Source organism: Rhinatrema bivittatum, chromosome 1 (genome assembly GCF_901001135.1).
Source record: "Rhinatrema bivittatum chromosome 1, aRhiBiv1.1, whole genome shotgun sequence".
Classification (NCBI taxonomy): Eukaryota; Metazoa; Chordata; class Amphibia; order Gymnophiona; family Rhinatrematidae; genus Rhinatrema; species Rhinatrema bivittatum.
The window spans coordinates 397892992-397911816 of record NC_042615.1 but is presented as its reverse complement, the minus strand read 5'-3'; the positions used below and the strand labels follow the sequence as shown (position 1 = coordinate 397911816).

The following is an 18825-nucleotide window of genomic DNA, read 5'->3' as shown; positions in this document are numbered from 1 at the left end:
GTGAGTTCGGGGGATGTCTGCTGCTTATCACTGAATAAGGATGTGACATCTTTTTATAAAAAAAAAAACCTCGCTTGGCGGAAAGGCAAAGATCCATGATACTTTAAACCAGTGGTTCTCAACCTTTTTCCCATCGTGACACACTTGATGGACAATGCTTCAATGTGTGACACACTGTTCACAACAATACACAGCTAAACTAAGAAACAGCCTCAGTATTACTTGTATTGTTAAGAATGACACAAGGGAAAGATAAGAGTACTCTTTAAACAGAAATACATTTTTGTACAAGCTACATTCTCTGCCCATGTGGGGCCACCAACCTTTTTCTCTTCTGCTGTCACTTTCAGGCCCAGGAAGGGAAGATAGAATGGTTATCACTCTCCTGAAAGAGAAAAAGAATTGCCATTTCTCCCTGGGCTCCAGGAGGAATGGTGGACAAGAGCTGTCCTACTGGGCCCAGTGGGTGAAGAAGTCTGCCTTGTGAACTGTACAGCCTTGCGTACCTTCCCCTCCCCACACAATTTAAAATTATGCTTTTATAATAGTTTTTATATGAAAAATGACATTATAAAAGACACTTGGAACCCATATGGCATTAGGCCTATTGTAATGCGCTCAGTATGGGCTTAGCACTCAAAGTCACGAGTAAAAGAATTATAACAACAATATAGTAAAACCTCTATACTAAAACACTAACTGCCAGCATACAAACAGTAACAGATCCTACTTATGAAAAAGGTAGATGTGCTAATATTACATTAGGCCCTAAAATACCAATACACCTCATATTATGAAAATAGAACAAGCCAGGCTGCTATAGATCCCTACACAGAAACTACACATTGGTAGAATACTTCACTTCGGTCTCTCTCTCTCTCTCCAAGGTACTCCCAGTGGTTGTATGCAGGAAATACAACAGGCCTGGCACCTATCGCAAAGTCTGATAATGTTATCGCAATTTGCACTAACTTAACTCTTCGCATAGGTAACTGGCGCACATTGCGATAAACTGAATATTTGCATAAACCACGCCCCTTTTGCAATACTTACCACATTTTAATAAATCTAGGCCTTAGATTGTAAGATCTTTGGAACAGGGACTAATTGTACTTGAATTCAAAGAGATAAAGGGGATGGAACAGCTCCCCTATGAGGAAAGGTTGAAGAGGTTAGGGCTGTTCAGCTTGGAGAAGAGACGGCTGAGAGGGGATATGATAGAGGTCTTTAAGATCATGAGAGGTCTTGAACGAGTAGATGTGACTCGGTTATTTACACTTTCGAATAATAGAAGGAGTAGGGGGCATTCCATGAAGTTAGCAAGTAACACATTTAAGACTAATCGGAGAAAATTCTTTTTCACTCAATGCACAATAAAGCTCTGGAATTTGTTGCCAGAGAAGGTAGTTAGTGCAGTTAGTGTAGCTGGGTTCAAAAAAGGTTTGGATAAGTTCTTGGAGGAGAAGTCCATTAATGGCTATTAATCAATTATACTTAGGGAATAGGCACTGCTATTAATTGCATCAGTAGCATGGGTTCTTCTTAGTGTTTGGGTAATTGCCAGGTTCTTGTGGCCTGGTTTTGGCCTCTGTTGGAAACAGGATGCTGGGCTTGATGGACCCTTGGTCTGTCCCAGCATGGCAATTTCTTATGTTCTTATGTTCTTATGACAATTTTGTAAGCCACTTTGAGCATTAGTTGAAAAGACAGACTAAAAATCCCAAAATTACATTGAATATATTAAAAAAAAAATAAATTTCACTTACATTTAATGGGATGGGTTGCCTAGTCCTGATTCCCCCCCCCCTCCAAAATAACAGATCTGTCCATTTTCTCCCTCTTTCTTGTTAAGTGCTCGCTCATTCCCTGAACCCCTTGTTTGTGCTTTATGTATTTATTTATTTAACACTTTTTTATACTGATATTGGTAGCTACATCATATCGGTTTACAGCAGAACTAACAGGGATGGGATTAGATAGGAACAGAGATATAGCATGGAACTGGCAAACAAGAGCAACAGGCTGCTTGAAATCATGATAAAACAAGAAAAACATTGTAACATAACTTATACCAGGTATAAGGTTAAGAGCTGGCACGACATGTGTTAAGGGTTCAGCAGATCTGTTCGGGGTAGGCCTGTTTGAAGAGCCAAGTTTTTTAATTAGTTTTGAATTTACTGGTACAAGGCTTAAGCCGGAGATTTGCGGGTAGTGAGTTCCAATGGGTAGGTCCGGCGATGGAGAGGGCTCGGTCCCTCGTGGAGGTAAGGTGTGCCTTCTTGAGGGAAGGCACATGGAGGGTTCCTTTATTGGCAGCTCTGGTGCGGCGGCTAGACAGTGTGAAATGGAATGGCTCCTCAAGCCAGTTGGAGTTGTGTTTGTAGATGGATTTGTGGATAATTGTAAGGGTTTTATAGAGGATACGTGAGGGGATCAAGAGCCAGTGCAGGACTTTAAGGATGGGAGTGATATGATCAAATTTACGGGCATTAGAAATGGTCCTTGTTACCGCATTCTGAAGCATTTGAAGTGGTTTTATGGAGGAATAGGGGAGACCTAGGAAGAGGGAGTTACAATAGTCCATTTTAGATGCGAGAGTGGTCTGGATGGTGGTGCGGAAATCATTAGTGTGGAGTAAGGGTTTTAGTTTTTTCATCACATTAAGCTTCTTTAAAGAAGCCATCCTTGAGGATAGTGTTGATGTATTATTTTAGGTTCAGTTGCTGGTCAATCAGAACCCCGAGGTTTCGAGCAGAATGCTGAGCGGAGATGACACTATATGCAGGGTCATTTATGAGGGAGAGTTTGGGAAGTTGGTGTTGTGATACAAGGAGCAGTTCCATTTTAGAGGTGTTTAAGGCAAGGTGGAGATTTGTGAGGAGGGTGTTAATAGCTGCAAGGCAATTTCTCCAGAGTTTTAAGGAGTCAGATAAAGTCATGAATAGGTATGATAATTTGGACGTTGTTGGCACACCCAGGGCATATTGAGTGGATTCAGCATTGCCTATTTTGACTGAAAATTGTCTATTTGAAAGGTAGGATTTGAACCATTGCAGGGCTGAATCTGAGAGGCCTATGTCAGATAGGCGGGAGAGAAGGTGTTTGTGGCTTATTGTATCAAACGCAGAGGAAATGTCAAGAAGGGCAAGGATGTAGCAGTGTCCTTGGTCCATACCTCTGATGATGTGGTCAGTGAGAGTGAGTAAGAGAGTTTCAGTATTAAGATGCTTGCGAAAGCCGAATTGTGAGGGGTGAAGTATGTTGTTATCTTCGAGGTAGTCTGTTAGTTGGGAGTTGACTATCTTTTCCATGATTTTAGAGATAAATGGGAGGTTTGAGATGGGACAGAAATTGGTTGGGTCATTAGAATCTAACAATGTTTTTTTGAGCAAGGGTTTGACCACAGCATGCTTAAGTGAGTCGGGGATTATGCCAGAGGAGAGGGAGCAGTTGATAATCTCAGATAATGATTTGGCTATGGTGTTAGGGATTGAAAGGAGGGCTTTAGTGGGGATGGTGTCTGTGGGGTGGGATGCAGATTTGATCTTTTTGAGGATTGACTCAATTTCCTTGGAGGAGGTGAGGTCAAGGGAGTCAAGGATGGCTGAGGTTGGGCAAGGGCCCGATAGGATAGTATGGGGGGTGGGGGGAATCTGAGGAGAATGTTTGCTATTTTTTTTTATGGAAGAAGAGTGCTAGTTCTTCGTATTTGCTACTTGCTTCATTGTCAGGGATGGGGGGGGGGGGGGAGGAGGACTAAGTGAGGTCAGCAACATAGGAAAAAAGGGCTTTGGGGTTGTATATATATTCATGTATTTTAGAGGCGTAAAAGTCCCGTTTGGCCTTGAGTGTGGAGAGTCTGTAGCTGTGGAGGGCGAATTTGTAGATGGAAGCATTTTGAGGAGTAGGGTCTTTGCGCCAGGCTCTCTCTCTTTGTCTGAGTTTATTTTTCATTTTTTTTAACTCAGTGGTGTACCATAGTTTTAGTTTTTTTGCAGAGGGATTCAGCTCATGTCTGGTGATCGGGCATAAATTACTTACAATGTCGAGGGTGAGGTTGCGTCACGATGAGAGAGCAGTATCAGGATTGGTGCAGTCAAGTTTGGACAGAGAACTGGAAAAGGCTGAGATAAGGTCCCCGTTGGGGCAGGATTTTCTGAAAACAATGGTGGCATTTGGAGCGGGGTTGCAAAGTGTTGGCGCCTTTATGGAGAGTAGAGTTTTGATGAGGGAATGGTCCGACCATGGAACAGGGGTACATAAAGGTGTGTTGGTGGAGCGTAAGCAGAAGTTGATAAAAATAAGATCTAGGGAGTGCCCAGCTTTGTGGGTGGGTGAGGAAATGATTTGTTTAAAGCCAATGGTGTAGAGTGAATTGAGAGAGGTTTCACAAGACGATGAGAGGGGGGGGAGGCGTCTACGTGGAGATTGAAATCTCCTAATATAATGGCAGGGACTTCAATATTGATGTTATCAGAGATTAATTCAATAAGGTGGGAGGGGTTAAGTTCTAGAAGGCCAGGAGGGGAGTAGACAAGGCAGATTTGTAGCTCCGGGGATTTGTAAAGCCCAGTCTAGAGTCTGGGTGGGGTGTCAATGTTCACGGGTTTAAGTTTTATGTGCTTTCACACCTTTAACCTCCCTTGCATGCTCTCTCATCCCTAGCTCCCTTGCTTTCACTCCTCCAGCCCCTCTTGGTCACTTGCTCAACTCCCAGCCACCATTACTCTTAACACCCCACAAGCTTCCCTTGCTCACGCTCTCCCCCTTTCTCTTCCCCCCCCCCCCATTATTTTTTCCTTTGCTCATTTGGGCCCCTGTTCACTTTTTGGCCCACCCTTCTCCCTTTGCGATCCTCCACATGACAGGAAAAAAACCCAGAAACAGTATTTCCTAGCGTGTAGCAGATGGACTCTGGACCAATGGGTATAATGTACTCCTGATAGTAGTTGGAGACGGATCAGATTTCAATCTGACGTCAGCCCCTAGTACATATACCCCTGCAGGAAGTGCAGCTCTTCAGTATTTTCCGTCTCAATAGCAGTTAGGGGCTATCTGCACGCTCTCACAGCGTTAGAACAAATTCAACAGAGAAAACACAAATTCGGAAGAAAACCTACCTCTAAAGATGAGCCCCGCTCTCCTGCGGTGATACCCTCGGGTCCCTCCCCTAGTTGAGAATTCCCGAGGTGATTTCCATGGTCCCTCGGAGGTAAGCCTCAGTCCGGCAGCCGATTCACGGACAGGACCTAGCCCCCGATCTTGGGCGCAGCTGAGAGGCAGCGGGTGCACCCTCGAGCATGGCGGTGAAGGTATTTGCCCTCTCCCCCTGCAGCCGGACACTGCCCGGAACAAAACCGGGAAGCGCCGAAGACAAGGTAAGGTAGAAATCTTTAGCATAGACTCCGTTCTCCGAGGTTCGAGGAGTCGCACAGGTCGCCGGCCGTTACCAGTGCCGCCGGGTTGATCTGCCCTTGCAGGGCCAGGCCCCAGTTAGTTCAAGGGTCTTCCCACGTGGAGACCCTCCGAGGTGGTCGCAATATTGCCCGCGTGGTCACCGTTGCCATCTTGGCCCTATTCGCCGCTCTGTCCGCCATCTCGATGCAGGCGCACAAGGCACAAGGCGCACAAAATACATGTGCGCATAAAGTTACACACACAAGGGCTGTGCGCATAAGATATACGCGCATCGGCGCGCCTACCGGGCTGAGTGCATACCTGCGACTTGGGCGTACACCTACGTGCACAACCCGCACGCACATCTTAGACGCGCCGGAGCACACAAGGGTTTACGCGCCTATAGCCATGACACCACCGGAAACGGAGATCAAGGCTCAAGGCCTCTGTTCAGCATGCCATATCAGAGCCGCACAAAGTGAAGAGGCCAACGCCCTGTGCGCTCAGTGCGAGGAGGCCCTGGGAGATCCAGTCCAGGACCAGTCCCACCCAGGGCAGAGTACTAGCTCCTCAGTGAGTACCCCGGACCTAGCAAATTCCAGCGGGACACCCCCTCAGACGGGGACCCCCAGGGACTCAACGTCCCTTAGCTTGGACCCAGCGTCTATCTCATGGGTGGAATTCTTCAAGGGGCTACACACCTTCGTCCACATGCAGGTGGAGCCTCCGGCTAAACAGCCACAGCCTCCACCAGAAGACCTTTATGCCCCAGGCCCCTACAGACCTAGACAAATGTTTCCACCACCCAGAAGCCCCACCTATGGGGACACGGACAACTCTGTGAAGAGGAAGCAGAGCCCCTAGAAGAGGGGGAACTCCCCCCGGGGACAGAGCCTCACCGAACTATGAGACGCTTCTTCACCAAGGACGAGCTCCCAGACCTGGTCACCCTCAGCCTGAAGGAGCTCGCCATCCCGGGCACAAGTGCTTCGGGGGAGCCTAAGACAAATCCCCTGCTAGAGGGCCTCCGCCAGACCTCCCGCCATTTCCCTCTGTTACAAGCCGTCCAGCAGCTAATTGACCTGGAACGGAGTGCTCCAGAGTCCACATTCAAAGGGGGACGAACTATGGCAGCCATGTACCCCCTGGACCGGCGGCCAAAGACCAGACATGCCCAAAAGTGGATGGCATGGTCTGCGCGGTCTCGAAGCGCACTACTATCCCAGCGGAGGGAGGAGCAATGCTCAAAGATGCTCATGACCAGTGTCTGGAATCCATCCTTAAACAGTCCTTTGACGTCGTCGCTATGTCCCTACAAATTGCGGCCTGCTGCACCGAGTGACATGTGCCTGTCTATCTCAGACCAGGTGCAACACCCCTCGGGAGGCCATGGAACCAGCAGTATCATTCCTTGCGGACGCTGCTTCCGATCTGGTGCATACAGCGGCCAGAGGAGTGTCAACAGCTGTGGCTGCCAGGAGACAACTCTGGCTCCGAAGCTGGTCGGCCGACGCATCTTCCAAAACGCACCTCACAAGGATGCCCTACAAAGGATCCCTCCTGTTCGGCAGCGAACTAGAGAAACTGGCCAGCAATTGGGGCGAGTCCCCATTGCCGCGCCTACCGGAGGACAGGAATAAGAGGAAACCAGCGACCCTTCCCCCGGTCCTCCAGGGCCAGAGGTTCAGGGCGCTTCAATCCATACAGAAGCAACTATCAAGCGCCCTGCCCTATGGGCAGGAACCAGTACTTTCGGAACAAGCACAACAAGAGGGGAACCAGCTCGGGTCCAGGCCCCAGCCGAACCCCACAATGAGATTCAGCTGACCCGTCCAAGGGAAGAAGCCGTAGGGGGCAGATTAGCCCTATTCTACCACAGATGGGTCGAGATAACGTCGGACAAGTGGGTCCTAGCCATCATCCGAGAGGGGTACTACCTGGATTTCCTCCGAACCCCTCCGAACAAGTTTGTGGAATCCCCTTGCCATGACCTCTCCAAGAGGGTGGCAGTGGAAGCTACACTGACCAGACTACTAACCCTCGAGGCCATAACCCCACTGCCTCCACAAGAAATAAATACTGGGCATTATTCCATTTATTTTATCGTCCCTAAGAAAGAGGGGACTTTCAGACCCATCCTGGACCTCAAGTATGTCAACCGCCGCCTGAAGATTCCCCACTTCCGCATGGAAACCCTACGCTCCGTAACAAGGGCGATAAAACCGGGAGAGTTTCTCACATTCCTGGATCTTTCGGAGGCCTACCTACACATCCCAATTCATCAGGAACATCAGCGCTTCCTACGCTTCAAAATCCTGGACCGTCACTACCAGTTCCGGGCACTACCCTGCGGGTTAGCCACAGCACCCCAGACGTTCACCAAGATCATAGTGGTGGTGGCGGCAACACTGAGGAATCCTCGTACACCCTTACCTGATCAGGGCGAAATCCCCAGAGGAAAGCCACCAAGCAACCAACAAAGTCAAAACTCTACTGGAGAGCCTCGGATGGGTGGTCAATGCAAACAAAAGTTGTCTGCAGCCCTCACAGTCTCTAGAATACCTAGGAATACGGTTCGACACCAAAGAAGACAAGGTGAGCCTGACTCCCTCAAGGAGATCAAAACTGAGGAACTGGTTACAAATCCTGCTGAGCGAACCTCGCCCCACAGCATGGGATTACCTACAAGTCCTCGGTCTGATGGCATCCACACTGGAAGTAGTGCCATGGGCGCGAGCTCACATGAAACCCCTACAGCGCTCTCTTCTATCGTGATTGAATTCACTGTCTCAGAACTACGCCGTACGTCTGTCACTCCCGGGCAGAGTACGGACCCAGCTACGGTGGTGGCTGCAGGTCAGCCACCTGAGTCAGGGAACAAGGCTATCTTCACCAACCTGGACCCTGCTCACCACAGACGCCAGCCTACGAGGATGGGGAGCACACTGCGAGGAGTTAACCGCCCAAGGGCGGTGGAACGCAGAAGAGTCAGGATGGAACATCAACCGCCTAGAAGCGCGGGTGGTCAGACTAGCCTGCCTACGATTCGCTCACAGACTCCAAGACAAAGCGGTCAGAGTAATGTCGGACAGCGCCACAACAGTGGCCTACATCAACCGTCAGGGGAGAACCAGAAGCCAAAAGGTGTCTCTGGAAATAGACCCCCTAATGTCGTGAGCGGAAGTAAACCTCCAGGAGATCTCAGCCATCCACATCGTCGGGAAAGAACTTATCCACGGTCCCTCAACTCCATCAAGGTACAGGTGGCCTCATAGTCATGCTACGGCTCCAAGAGCGAGGGCGACAGCATAGTTTCTCGCCTGGACGTTTTGTGCTTCCTGAAAGGAGTCAAACACATCCGCCCACCACTAAAGTGGCCGGTACCTCTTTGGAATCTCAACCTGGTCTTGGATTTTCTAGCAGGAGCCTCCTTCAGGCCCCTCTGAGGTCTGTCCCTCTGTCCTATTAACTTTAAAGACAGTATGCCTGCTGGCAGTTTGTTCAGCCCGCCGCATTTCGGAACTACAAGCACTGTCCTGCTGTGAGCTGTTCCTCAGGCTCACCCTGGGAACCATCCAGCTATGCACGGTCCCTTCATTCCTTCCCAAAGTGGTGTCACATTTCCATCTTAACCAAACCATCTCGCTACCATCGCCGGATGAGTTGACGAATTCGGAAGAAGCTCGTAGTCTACGCCACCTCAACATCGGCAAACTCCTATCCAGATACCTGGAAATGCCGGAACCCGTATGAAAAACGGACCACCTATTCATCCTTCACAGTGGGAAGAGACAAGGGGAAGTGGCCTTGCGGGCAACCATAGCCCGCTGGATCAAGGAAATCATCAAGGCGGCCTACGTAGAAGCAGGCAAGCCACCGCCTCTACAGGTCAAGGCCCATTCTACTAGAGCCCAGGCAGTGTCCTGGGCAGAAACCAGAATGCTGTCACCCGCTGAGATCTGCAGGGCGGCGACATGGTCCTCCATCCACACCTTCTCCAGATTCTACTGCCTGGATGTTCAGGCTCGGGAGGACACTGCATTTGCAAGGGCAGTACTTAGTGAGTCACAGGCAGCCTCCCACCCAGTTCGGGAGTAGCTTTTATACATCCCATTGGTCCTGAGGCCATCTGCTACACGCTAGGAAATGGAGAAATTACTTACCTGATAATTTCGTTTTCCTTAGTGTAGACAGATGGACTCAGCATCCCACCCTTGGCTGCCATTACGCATGGAATTTCGAATGATTCAAGGGTAAGCCATGTTTTCATTCACCTAGGATACCCACCCTACCGGGTTTTGACGCTTTCCGGTTGAGTGCACTGGCGGTCTCCAGCTAAAGCCAATTCAGCCAGATCAAGTTAATCAAGTTATAAAGGTCAACCAAGTTATGAAGTTATTCAAATTAATCAAATTAGTCAGTCACACGTATTTCCACAATGCTTTTCGAGGAGAATACTGAAGAGCTGCACTTCCTGCAGGGGTATATGTACTAGGGGCTGACATCAGATTGAAATCTGATCCGTCTCCAACTGCTATCAGGAGTACACTATACTCATTGGTCCTGAGTCCATCTGTCTACACTAAGGAAAATGAAATTATCAGGTAATTAATTTCTCCAATTCTTACATATGATTGTCTTCTTCCTCAGTAGTATAATGGGTACACGATCAATCAAACTGATTGACAGGTGAGATAAGGATGACAGCAGCCAATCAGCGTTCACTTCCGGTCTAAGCTCCGCCCACGCCCCGCCCACTCCCCATAGAAGTGAATGGGGCATAGCCACGCCCCCAGGCCACACCCCTTCTGCCCCAGGCCACATCCTTTCCGCCCCTGGCCCTGCCCCAGACCCCGCCCCAGACTCCATCGATGCTCCTCCCCCCAATAGAAGTGAATGGGGAGCCCCTCCCACACCCCACCCCCAAGCCGCCCCCCATGATGTCACGGATGGCCCCGCCCACACCCCAACCCCAAGCCACACACCCTGTGACGTAGCGGGTATGACATCACCGGAAGTCCACCCCACACCGCCCCCCAAAAACACACCCCCTAAAACGTCATCAGAAAGGGTCCTGTCGCTTTTTTAATGATGTCAGAATTAATGGACTCTGGCTGTTTTTTATGATTTCACCGGAAGTACAATACAAAAGTCCCAAAATATGCGCTCCTAGAACATCCTGATGCCTTTTAATGATGTCAGAGCCGGAAGTATGTTTTTAAAATGCGTCCCTAGAACATCCTTACGTCTTTTATTGATGACAGAGCAGGAAATATGCTTTTTTTCTAGTCCCTCTGTTTTTAAAAAAAACCAAACAAAATACAAGCTGTTAGGAGGCAGGAAAACTGTGGCTCATTCTGTTGACAAGGATTTGGTTTTTAAAAACAAGTGATTGTTTGAAGCTACCTGTGGATGAACTGCACGATCAAACTTTTGCAAAAAGACAGGTTTTGGTTTTTTTTGCAAAGACCAGGGACCGGAGTAGTTAATGGGTACGTTGTCACTCAAACCCCCAAGCCAAACCCCCCAGTGATGTCACCAGAAGCCCAAGTCCACCCCTCCAAGCCCTTGCTGTAGATAGGCATGCCCCAATAAAAGTTACCAGACAGCTGGCAGGAAGCTGTGACTCATTCTGTACACAGAGACAGGGAGAATCTCCCCACACCCCTTCCCTCCTCCCCTCTCTGTAGATACATGCCTCAATCCTCCCTGCCAGCCTAAAATCTGGGCAGAGGATAATTGAAAGCAGTGGGGGGTATAGGTTTGTAATGGTAAACCACAAGGCTTTAGTTTTGTTTTTAAAAAAACAGACCTCTGTATTCTCCCCCACAACCCTTCCCTCCTCCCCTCTCTGTTAGACACGCCCAAACTTGCAAGACCGGATATAGAAGTAAGCATGTGATAGTGATCACGTGAGAACAATCTTCAAGCAGAGTTGTAATTGTTCCTGAAAATGGCCGTATATGAAACACCTAAGCGTCTTGAAATGAAAATCGTTCAACAGCCAAAACTAAAGAGGAGCCATAAACGAAAGCGGAGGGCAGAAGAAGGAGGAAGCACTGACTCAGATTTTGATGAACTACTGTTGGGACAAAAGCTTTTTGATTCGCAGGATCCAAACTTGGTCAATGAAAATGCTTTAGACTCTGAATATTTAGAGCTGCACAAAGCAGCGCTGGATGCCGAAGCAGATTATTTGTTGGTAAAGCTTGAGTGTACGGTAAGAAAAAATCTCTTTCCTTCTAATGATGCATTTTAGGGGTGGCGTGTTTGGGAGCTATCTATAATAGAGAGTTTGTTTAGAAGAGGTTTTAATTTAATGTTTACATTATGTTTTATAGGAAAATGAAGGATCTTTACAAATAGAAGAATATGGAGACACACCAGGTATCAAAATGAACTGTATTTGCTGCTTCTGCCCAAGTATAAAAGAACCAGATACATGTGATCCAAAAAAAAACCCCAATCCTGAAGATGTGCACGATTTCAGCTGGTGGAGCTATATAGGATTCCCAAAACCACCGCCGGTGCATGGAGTTTTTCGAAAAACGACATTTAGATCAATCGTAAGGGTGGCTGTCTATAGTATTCTTACAAAATGTCTGGCTGGCATACGGTATGAAAATTGCGAAGGCTGTGTTCTCGACGATGCGAGTCAGGATGATCATAGTTGCGTTTATTGGACTGCCTCTGACACACAGGAACAATTAAGGACCGCTTGTAACAGGTTGTGCCTAGAACGTGTTTAGTTTTTGAACAGGATTTTCAGCAGTTTTCACACTGTGTATAAGATATATGATCAGATTCAAATCGTCATTGTTTAGGCTTAATACGCCTCTTTTATATGATGCTAATCATATAAAAGAGGCGTATTAAGCCTAAACAATGACGATTTGAATCTGATCATATATCTTATACACAGTGTGAAAACTGCTGAAAATCCTGTTCAAAAACTAAACAGTTTGCTTAAACCTACAGATGAGATTTTAATGATAAAATATATAAATGCCATCATCTATGGGAGAAAACACCAGTCCTTTTTTTAAAATGTATGATAAAGCAGTCTTTGTTTGCTAGTAATGTTTTTTCTTGTCTGTATTTCAGAAGTATGTATTGACAATGAAATACTTTGTAATATTTTAATAAATTTTGCCATGTGTATAAATTAGTTAATAAAAACAACTAATAAATATATCAGAATTAACAAAATGTGTCAATTGTGCTTAAGGTGATATGGAAGTTTTTAGGGGGGATATCTTATGGTTTTATTAAGTCTCTTTGATATCAATGCATAGGCTGTAAAATGTTTGATACAGCAACTATTTCATTAACTAAGGAATGTATATTGCAATGAGCTGTGTGTGGGGGGGGAAGTTGTCTGGATCCAAGATCTGTAAATGGTTAATCTAATCAGAATGAGACAATGTTTGGAAGGGAAAAAAAAAAAAAAGACCAGAATGACAAGACGTTCGAGAGGCCTTTCATTTGTTTTTAGGATTGTTGTGTTGGGGGGTGGGTGGGATGAAGGAATACACAGGGGGGGATGTCTCTTAAAACACATCAGTCTACATTTTTTTTTTTGTAAAGTGCCCCAAGACCTAAGAGGGTGCTGGTAACACACTACCTTTCATGAACAAAAGGGGGGGGGGGGGGGTGTGTATATTGTAATGACGTAGGTGCGGATAGCTGTCTGGACACATGATCTAATCAGTGAGAAACAATGGTCAGGAAACATTACATCACCAAAAGTTTCAACAGACTGTAGTTTTGTGAAAGGGCTTCAGATCTAAAGAGATATTGATAATACATACAAAAGCCCTGTAAATGATAACCCAAGCAAGAGAACTATCTTATTCTATAAGGTGGGGAGTTGAAGCAGATGTCCATCACATGACAGAGAGGCCAGGTAGCTTTTTATTTTGTTTCAATACACAGGTTTTGAGGTTTGTTGGTGGTTACGCCCCACCTAATGCTGGTGATAAAAGGGTATAGCCGGTGACCAGAAAAGATTCAGCAGTCTGGATTTTGAAACAAATGGATTCTTCAAACAAAGAAAGGCAGAAGTCTGTGTTTATTAATAAAATGTCACTTACTAAAAGGAGACAAAGAAAATTAAAAGGTGAGTTAATAGTTTTAATGTATATTTTTTAGATATGATTTTAAAAAACAGTAGTAAAAACAGTGTTTGTCTTTTTTTTATCATTAGAACAGGAAAATATTGCAAAATCAGACACAGATTTGAACATAGACCAACAACAACAAGAACAGCCTGGATGCAGTAATGCCTCAGAGAAAAAAACAGACCCCCAAGGCATTTCTGACAGCAATACAAATAATGGTGAGAAATAGGTTTTCCTTAATGTCTATGCCCCCCGAAATGTGTCTCTTTTTTCCTTCATAACAGTCAACGAAGCAGAGATCTATTTACAAAGACATCAAAAGTGTGTGTGACCCTGTGTTTTTTATTTTATTTTGTAATTTTTAGAATGTGAAAATGATGCAAACAAAACTATTTCCAAAAGAAAGAGAAAAGAGTCTGAAGATGCAGTTGAAGATAAGAAGTATTTTTTTATATCTGTACGGGTAAAACGCCAATTAGTTCACAGCTGTGTAAAAGAAAAAGTATTACCATGTTTTCTTTTTTTTTACATAACAGACCATGAGCAGCATATGCCAAAGAAATCTGACAAAAGACCATACCAAAAACCAAGAGATAAACAAAAGAGTAAGAATCCATACTGTTATAGTTTAAGAAAATTCTTCTTAAAATATTGCACAAAAAACAACAAAAAAAGTATGAGTCCACCCATGTTGTTTATTATTATTATTTTTAATTTTAGACCGTGAAAAGACTACAAAAAGGCCTATTTCCGAAAGAAAAGATGAGAGAGACAGCAACAGACCTGTGCACAGGGAGGAAGTAGAGAAAGAATGTGAAAGCATGTTCTTAGATAATTGTACCGATGACAATGTTTCAGGGGGGATGGTAAATAATTGTATACCAGAGACCTCTGAAAATGCAGCTGTAGAAAATGAACCGGTTAATTTTGTGCAATTTGTGAGAAGGTGGAACCGTGATTTAGAAAAATTTAATGGCGTGCTTTATTCAGAGGAATTTCGTTTTATTAATTTAGATAGAATAGATTCTTTCAGAGATGCGCAAAATGTTGTGAGACAAGGCATACAGCATGTTCTAAATGAAATAAGCCATAAAGTTTCCCCCCATGATTATATACAGATTCATTTACATTCTACAGGTTTTCATAATTCTTTGTATTCGGGAAAGTTAAACCCTCAGGATTTGAACGCTGATGATTTCTTAGATCAAGTTAGTAAACTCCTGCAGAGTTATAGAGAGATACAGTTTGGTGAGACATTCCGCATAGTCATTCTTGTTATAAGGAAGAGAGGGTCTATTCTGTACAGTCAAATCATACATAAAAAGAGAAGGCATTTAATAGACTTGAATAACCCTATGTTTTGCAGGAAGCGTTACAGCTCTCATCTCACCAATAAAGCTCACAGATGCAGAGCTATTAGACCGTGCTAAAAAACTGCACACGGAGCTAGGGCGGTAAGAACATAAAAAGGTCATGCTAGATGATGTCTCAACATTTGAACAACATTTAGGTATAAACATAAAAGTTGTGCTTTATACAAAAGAATGGGGGTGTTTTAAGACAAAGGACAGACCTGAATTCCAGAAAACTGTATTTATATTGCTACATGATGACCATTTTTATGGAATCTTAGATGTAAAAAAGCTCTATGGGGAGCGAAACTTCTGTAAATTTTGCCAGAAACCATATAGTCACGATCATAATTGTACATTATGGTGTCGTCTCTGTTTAACAGCAACGTGTGTAGACAATGTTGGTTTACAACAGAAATGTACGAAATGCAGGCTGTATTGTCGTTCTCAAGAGTGTTTAGAAAGGCATACGGTTCTGGCTTTAAAAAAAGAAGTTGAGTGTTTGCTTAAAATACTGTGTGAAAAATGTGAATCGTATGTTGATAAAAACCATAAATGCCGGGTCAGACAATGTAAGCTTTGTTCTGAACCCTTGATCGCTGGCGACAAGCATTTGTGTTTTATGCCCCCTATTGATCATGCACAAATATCTGAAAAATATATATTTTATGATTGTGAATGTGTGCAGGAAACAGGCTTTCATGTTCCAAATTATATATATGCAACAGATTTAAACAACACTAGAAACTGGGAGTTCAAAGGTCTTGAGAGTATTTCTAAGTTTAAGATTTTTTGTGACAAAAAGTTCAAAGGATACACCTTCATAGCGCATAATTCTAAAGGCTATGATGGTTATTTTGTAGTTAGAGAGCTGCTAAAGGAAAAGATGGATGTGCGCTTGTTAGCTCAGGGTGCTAAGCTCTTAGAAATCACGATAGAACCCCTGGGTATACGGTTTAAAGACTCTTTAAATTTCCTGCCCATGAAGCTTAGCAAGCTTCCGCAAGCCCTGGGGTTTCAAGGCTGTAAGGGCTATTTTCCGCATTTTTTTAACACCAGGGTTAAACAAAATTATGTGGGACCTATGCCCAGTGTTGAGTATTATGGAGATGGTTATATGATGTCTGGAGAAAGAGAGGAATTTTTAAAATGGTACAGGGACAATCAAAATAACACCTTTGATTTACAAAAGGAGCTCACCTATTATTGCCAACAGGATGTAAACATTCTGAGGCAAGCTTGTGTCTTATACAGAACTGAAATCATGGCTTTGACAGAGAGAGAGGTGGTTGTAGAGCAGGATGGTGGATCTAAAACTGTGAAAAGGTGTATAGACCCCTTCCAGTATATAACACTGGCATCTGTGTGCATGGCTATGTACAGGTTTATGTTCTTAGAACCCAAGACCGTGGCACTCGTCCCTCCAGACAACTATCACAGACACACAAAGAGACATTCAACACCCTCTATACAGTGGCTGATGTATACAGAGGCCGCAGAGCAAATACAGATCATCCATGCTCTAAAGGGGGGTGAAAAGCAGGTGGGTCCCTATTTTCTTGACGGTTATTCACTTATTGATGGGATACCAACAGCTTTTGAATTTAATGGCTGTTTTTTCCACGGTTGTCCGAGCTGTTATAACGATAAAGACCAGAACCCCTTAACGGCTACAACCTTTGGTTTTCTCAATTACAAAACACAAAGCAGATTTCCTGAAATGAAGAGGGTTTAAGGTCATAAGCTTGTGGGAACACGAATGGAAGAGAATGGTGAAAGAAAATATCAGGGGTTGTGCAGACTTTCTGGTTAAATCAGGCCTGCCGCAGCAGCTAGTACCCAGAGATGCCCTCTTTGGTGGTAGAACCAATGCTACATGTTTGTACTATAAAGCCAGGCCTGATGAAAAAATACATTACTATGATTTTACCAGCCTCTACCCCTTTGTCAATAAAACCAAGGAATACCCTGTTGGCCACCCGCAAATCATTTATGACAGCTTTGGTCCCCTCTCAGACTATTTTGGGCTTGTTAAAGCCAAAGTGTATCCACCTCGAAAGATCTTTTTCCCAGTATTACCGGTCCGTGTGAGTGGTAAGCTCATGTTCCCACTGTGCCGCACATGCGCTGACAACAGTCTGCAGGATATGTGCAACCACACGAATGAGGAGAGAGCCCTCGTAGGGACATGGTGCACTGTGGAGATGAATGAGGCTGTTGCAAAAGGGTATGTGGTTGCTGAAATAGGTGAAATATGGCACTTTGAATGTAAATCTGTCAGCCTGTTTTCTGAATACATAAAAATGCATCTCCGTCAAAAACAGGATGCCTCTGGTTACCCTCAGTGGTGTACCGATGTAGAAAAACAAAACATGTATATATCTGATTTTTACAAAAAAGAAGGTGAAGTTTTAAGGCCTGAACAGGTTAGTATAAACCCCACAAAGCGTCAAATTGCCAAGCTTTTCTTAAACTCTTTGTGGGGGAAGTTTGGTCAAAGAACAAACCTACCTGTTACAAGTATTGTGAGAGATCCTGACGATCTGTATAAGTATTTGTTTTCACCCGAATATGATGTTTCATCATGCGATTTTATTGATGATGAAACAGCCTGTGTGACATGGAAGCATTCAAAAGACCGCTGCATATTGTCAGGTAATACAAACATCTTCATTGCCTGTTTCACAACTGCTTATGCTCGTTTAGAACTGTACAAACTGCTTCACAGTTTGCAAGAACGTTGTCTGTACCACGATACAGACTCTGTGATATTTGTGAGTCGTGAGGGTGCCAGCGACCCCCCTTTGGGAGATTATTTAGGACAGTTGACGAGCGAGATACCCGCAGACGAGCATTTCATAGAGTTTGTATCAGCTGGGCCCAAAACATATGGCTACAAACTATCCAGCGGAAAGACCTGTATGAAAGTGAAGGGGTTTACGTTAAATGTAGAAAATTGTAAAAAGATCAATTTCACTAATTTGAAAGACCTCGTCTTTGACTATAAAACTGACGCTGTGGACAAGAGTCCTAAAAAGATACAGGTACAACAATCTGGGATCATTAGAAACAAAAAGTCCTGGTCGATCGAGACCGGCCTACTTAAGAAAACACAAAGGGTCGTATACGATAAAAGGGTGATAAAAGAGGGTTTTAACACGCTGCCTTATGGATACTGAATTTGTGGATGTGCGCTGGAGGCACCCATTTTCGTGTATTTTAGCCGGACCGTCAAATAGCGGCAAAAGCTTCTTTGTTAAAAACCTGCTAGATCACGCTGGACGTGTGTTGATTGACATGCCTGATAATATTGTATGGTGTTATAGTTGCTGGCAACCTTTGTATAAAGAAATGTTGTGTAAATATCCTTTTATTACCTTTATGGATTCTTTGCCTGATACTTTTAATGATGATCATTCTTTTCTCTTCCAACAAGCTTTCCCAGATGATGATCATACTTTTTTTCCCAGATGATGATCATACTTTTCTCTTCCAACAAGCTTTCCCAGACGCTTAAGTGACAGACAGACTCCCTAATTACTAAGTATCCTAATTACCCTAATTATGGTCACTGTATCCAGTACTAATTCTAAAATATCTACAACTGGACAATTATCTTTGAGATCAAAAATTTACTTTATTTCATATATATATTTGGCATTGCTTATATTTATATTTATTGCTACGTTAAATAGTTATACTGCTTATATAATATATTATATTTCTTTACTTATTACTATTTATTACCAGTTAAACTATTATTTCTTTATTTAGCTCTATGTTAAATTGTCAACCAGTTATACTGTTCCATATGTTCTACTGTTCCATGTAAACTATTATTTCTTTATTTAGCTCTATGTTAAATTGTCAACCAGTTATACTGTTCCATATGTTCTACTGTTCCATGTAAAGCTCAGCTCTCTGTTGAGCAGTTCTTCGTTTTATGTAAACCGGAG

The 18825-nt window shown here is 44.3% G+C and overlaps 2 protein-coding genes across 2 annotated transcripts in view; both read left to right on the top strand.

Moving 5' to 3' along the window:
- The window catches only part of PPP2CB (protein phosphatase 2 catalytic subunit beta), a 428792-nt gene that overhangs the window by 38194 nt on the left and 371773 nt on the right, over nucleotides 1-18825 (top strand). The window lies entirely within an intron of this gene.
- On the top strand, nucleotides 11345-12201 carry LOC115091708. The gene is made up of 2 exons (XM_029601867.1): nucleotides 11345-11617; nucleotides 11739-12201. The coding sequence occupies exons 1-2, from the start codon at nucleotides 11351-11353 to the stop codon at nucleotides 12144-12146; spliced, it is 675 nt and encodes a 224-aa protein (XP_029457727.1). The 5' UTR covers nucleotides 11345-11350; the 3' UTR covers nucleotides 12147-12201.